This window comes from Rhinolophus sinicus, chromosome 4, assembly GCF_057876585.1.
Source record: "Rhinolophus sinicus isolate RSI-liver-muscle chromosome 4, RSI-T2T, whole genome shotgun sequence".
In the NCBI taxonomy this organism is placed as follows: domain Eukaryota; kingdom Metazoa; phylum Chordata; class Mammalia; order Chiroptera; family Rhinolophidae; genus Rhinolophus; species Rhinolophus sinicus.
The window spans coordinates 75,451,121-75,456,232 of NC_142504.1; the positions used below are offsets into that span (position 1 = coordinate 75,451,121).

The 5,112-nt window shown below is 43.8% G+C and overlaps 1 protein-coding gene across 1 annotated transcript; it reads right to left on the reverse strand.

The window, feature by feature from the left end:
- Positions 1–4,332: 4,332 nt before the first annotated feature.
- CETN1 (centrin 1) lies at positions 4,333–4,851 on the reverse strand. The gene has a single exon (XM_019741196.2). It carries the CDS (start codon positions 4,849–4,851, stop codon positions 4,333–4,335), a length of 519 nt encoding a protein of 172 aa, XP_019596755.1.
- Between the last annotated feature and the right edge of the window lie 261 nt (positions 4,852–5,112).

Genomic DNA, 5,112 nt, shown 5'->3' on the forward strand with positions numbered 1-5,112 from the left:
GCTTCATTCAGCACCATATCTGAGTATTTATTCTACTGACATAGGATTCCACATAATATTATGTTGGGCTGAGGGACCCACTTTACAGGAAAGGCAGTGCAGCAGTGGCATATGGCCACTGAATCTATGGGTTCTATAATATACAGAAGCTTTCAGCATGATGGAGCAATGGAAAAACCTGTTGAAGATGCCTCTGAGGGGCCAGCTTGGATATGATAACCAGTGCAGATGTGGTGCCATCCTCCAGGATGCAACATACACTCTATATCAATTACCATTATATGGTATGGTTTCTCTTAGTCAGAACACATGAGTCCAGCAACAGTGGAAGTAATTCTTACCTTAATTCTCAGTCATCTGCTCTTTAATTGTGGCTTCTCACCCCCACAACTTCAAACTATGTGTATTTAGCGATCTTGGTTCCCAGAGAGGCAGTGCTCCCACAAATGGGCACAGCAAGCGAGCCATTGAATGTCAAACTAATGTGTATCATCCAATCACAGTGGGTTCCTTATGCTGAGAGAGCAACAGTCAAGGAAAGGAATCATCCATGAATAATTGATTGTGGTCATCAGGAGGAAGTAGAGCTGCAGAAAGAATATGGAAAAGTATATTTGGCACCAGGTAATAAACCTGAGTGTCTCTCGATGCTCTTTCACTCAATTTTAAAGTAAATGGATAAGTATAGCAGCCAAAGACTGACAAGGACAGGTGATTTTGGGGGGAGGTGGGGAGGGGTGGTACTCAGACATCTCAAGGATGAAGACCTGGGTCATATCACCAGCTAAGTCCCCTACATCAGCAGAAGTGCTGGGGGTGTGGGAAATCGAGATTGTATAGTGGAGAGAGATGAATACTATTTGTGGCCTTGAGACCAGCTGCTGTGTGAGGGGCTGTAGTTTGTCCCTCTAATATTCCTTTGATAAACTTCTCTCACAAATAGAGTCCATCAGAATCCTGAATTAGCTTCTCACAGAACTTATACGAGGATCTAAGTGGTAGAAGGGTGGGCTATAGCGGAAGCTGTAGGGCACTTCCCAGATCTCCCCTCTGGCCCTGCACTTCAGAATTGAAGTCTTCATCCCCCCAGGTGCTGGGACTGTTGACAGCTAACAGCTTGCAAATGAATTTTCCCTCCTAGTAATTACCCTTGGCTGAGGAGGGCCACTTTGTTCAAAGTCATGTCCCCTTCCTGGGAACGGCTCATGGCTCACGTGATTGTCAACCAATGAAACATTTTAAAGGCCCAACTTCTTTGTCCCAATTTGGGATATCTCTGTAGGGTTGTCCTTGCTCCAGAGCTAAGCGGAGGCCTTTGTCATGACTGCATGACAACCCAACTTCATCTGCTCAGTCCTAATTTCTTCCCTTCCTTCACCCATGTGATCTGCACACAAAACCTCAGACTCAAGAGTCTGCTTCTCATGGAAACCAACCTGCAGTAATCTAAAGTGTTGGGCCTATCCCTTCCTATATCTTCTTAGAATATAACTAAGATGTCTTTAAGGAAAAGATTCCCTTTGCTGTCCTGCTCATTTGTGGCATTCATTTTCTTGACATTATATACAACTTTGATGCTGTCATATTTTCATGCTTGGTCTTATACTCTGCTTTTCATCTATTACAGTTGTCATTAGAAAGCAAGGAATTATCAGTGCGATCCTTACTCACATGCATTTCTTTGGTATGCTTCCTGCTTCTTTATTGGGACCATTTGTAACAGTCCAGTGAAAATTGCTTTCTAGGGCCGGCCCAGTGGCTCAGGCGGTTAGAGCTCCATGCTCCTAACTCCGAAGGCTGCCGGTTCAATTCCCACATGGGCCAGTGGGCTCTCAATCACAAGATTGCCGGTTCAACTCCTTGAGTCCCGCAAGGGATGGTGGGCTCTGCCCCCTGCAACTAAGATTGAATATGGCACCTTGAGCTGAGCTGCCTCCCAAATGGCTCAGTTGGTTGGAGCGTGGGCTCTCAACCAAAAGGTTGCCAGTTCGATTCCTTGAGTACCGCAAGGGGTGGTGGGCTGCGCCCCCTGCAACTAGCAATGGCAACTGGACCTGGAGCTGAGCTGCACCCTCCACAACTAAGACTCAAAGAACAACAACTTGAAGCTGAACAGCACCGTCCACAACCAAGATCGAAAGGACAACAACTTGACTTGGAAAAAAACAAAAAACTGCTTTCTAGTTTGTCCCAAACTTTATAGCTGTGTTTCCTCATCTGCAAATAGGTGTCTATAAATTTCCTTTGAATCTCTTGTGTTCTTTTGTAAAGATGAGGCTACATGTCTGACCCAGCTAGAAATGTATGGTTAACTTCTCTTAAAATTCAAATGTCTAGGCCAGCTCTAGTTCTCTCCCCTCCCCCCTTTACCATCTGTCCCCCAAAGTATGAGCCAACTGAGAAGCAAGGCTAATAGTGCATCAGAGGTTCTTCCTTAGCTATGGTGGGATTTAGAAATATTATGGAGCCCTCTTCCTTTGTGTGGGATGGATTGTACCCTGAGGGCAACTCTTTTAAGGACTAGATTGCCACCTCCACGATTGACCCCAGGGTGTTTGAGCAGCCTGACTGCTGGGCTTCAGGCTGGGCTCCTGGTTTTCACTTCTATCCTCTGATGGACCGGGAACCAGTCCAGCCCAGTTGACTGAGGCTCTTACCTTTTCTCCTAGTTTCTGCCAACTTTGTTTCTGGTATTTCTACCTTGATCCATATGTAGATCTTTGGTCAAGACTGGTCAACAGGATGCCAGAAACTCTGCTTCCAAGAATAACATACTCCTCTTGCTCTCAGATCAGGTCCTTCACCCTGATGCAGCTGAATTCTCTATGATTGCACCTGAGTCCACATTAAGACCTTGAACCTGAACTGTTAGCATTTACAGCCTGGGTGAGTTCCCTGCCTGGTCCCAGCCATCTCAGCAAAATCCTTTCTCACAGCGAGTGCCCACATACCCATCATTTCAGCTAGTATTCCTGCTTTGACAAATTAGTCTCTGTTAATGAGAACTAAGCCCAGACTAGTAGTTCCCCTGCTTAGATCCACCACCCTCTGAAGGATAAAAGTGTTGTCAAAGCAAGTGGCAAACTTCCCAGAATTTCAGCATTTATCTTAATGGGACTTTGTATGAAGATTTAACTTAGGTTTAGTTGTGACCAAAATATCTTGCCTGTTTAATAGCTTTGTTGCACATTATCAAAAATTAGTTTAGGCCTCCATCTCAGCAGATAGATTGTCTTCTTATGATTATAATATTTAAATTTTTCCTAAATTCAGATTTGTAGATATTCAAAAGGGTATGTATCTTTTTCCAAAGCAAGAAAGGCTTAATTATTAACAGAAAACAAGTAATATTAACACATACACAAGCCACAGTGAAATAGTTTCCTGGGATTATAAAATAGAGAACGATTTATAAGCCAGACACTCTGGCATCAACTATATATCAGAAGGGCAAAGATATCAAGTATCAAGAACCAAAATCAGGTAGATAGTAGCTTGTAATAAAATAGTAATTAAATGAATATGGTTATGTTATAATAATCTAATAACTAAAACACTTGATCTTTCCAGGGACAGATAAACAGTTTAAAATGTATTATATTTTTTAGAATTTCCTAAACTAATATCTTACATTTATGAATACTTACTCAAAATCATTAGTTAACTTACTCTCTTAAGCAAATTATACTTATCTTGGGCCAATATTATTTCGTTTTTATTCTGTAGCCCAAATATACATTCTGGCCCTGGATAATCCATAGTAGATGATTTACACACAAATGAAGAACCATTTGCATGTAATGAAGTCAGAGAACAGTCAAATTGCCCAATTTAGCACCACCCAAAGGCAAGCCTATACTTTAGAACAGTATCTTTCCTGAGCTCAAGTAAGTAGCTTCACTGCTTTTCTTCAAACCGATATTCAGTTAGGTGAGAAGCAATAGGTAGGATACTTGCTGGTTGATTCTACCTCATCATACTAGAACAATGCACTGCTGTTTGTCCCAAGAAAGCATCCTGCATTTCATTTTAATGGATGTCCACCAATGAAAGGCAAATGATGGGCCAGTTGAAGCTTTTCAGGGCCCCCCTTTTTTATTCAACCTAAAGTACTCTGGGTCTGCTCTTGAGAATTAAAGAACAAAACTCACGTTAAAAACATCTTTAAACTTCTATATTTGAGCTAGAGATTTGGAAATAGAAGGATCTAGACAAATTGGGGGGTAAGAGTTGGGATAGAGCTGTTCTCTAACTCAGGGTTTCACAAAGCAGAAGCTGGGAACCCAGCAAGTCACTCAACTTCTCTACACACGCTTGCGGGAGAAACCGATTTTAATAGAGGTTGGTCTTTTTCATGATGCGAAGAAATTCTTCCTGGTTCACTTCGCCATCTCCATCCCGATCGGCCTCGTCAATCATTTCCTGCAGCTCCTCATCCGTGAGGTTTTCCCCCAACTCATTGGCCACACGCTTTAGGTTTTTGAAAGAGATCTTCCCAGTTTCATCATCGTCAAAGAGCCTGAAAGCCTTCAGAATTTCTTCTTTGGTGTCTTTCTCGGCCATCTTCTGAGTCATCACTGCCAAGAAGTCATTGAAGCTGATTTTCCCGGTACCTTCTTTGTCCACCTCAGAGATCATCTTCTTCATCTCTTCCTTCCTGGGTTCAAAGCCCAGCGCTCTCATGGCCACCTTCAGCTCCTTCACGTCGATGGTCCCACTGCCATCGGCATCGAAGAGATCAAATGCTTCACGAACTTCTTGCTTCTGATCTTCAGTGAGTTCAGGCTTAGGGTCCACCTTTCTTTTCTGGCTGGCAGAGGCCACGTTTGGCTTCTTAAAGCTGGAAGCCATCTTCCTGCGGCGGTTATTACCTTTCACGGTGCCTCAGCAGCGGTTGCTGGGCTGGCTCCAGCACCCCTCCCCCTCCCCCACCTCCCCCACGCGAGAGACCGCTCAGGGCCTCCCCTCATTCATTCCCAAACCCTTCCCTTGCACTCTCCTAGTGAGGCTCAGTTCACCAGGCCCACCATGTCTGCGAGATCTTATTTCGTTATAATCCACAGCTCCCTCGGTGATTACCCAGTTTCCATGAGCTGAGACCTGCTCTGGCAA

Bases quoted from the DNA above. Each gene is read 5' to 3' on its own strand.
- CETN1 (XM_019741196.2), bottom strand. From the start codon at position 4,851: ATGGCTTCCAGCTTTAAGAAGCCAAACGTGGCCTCTGCCAGCCAGAAA.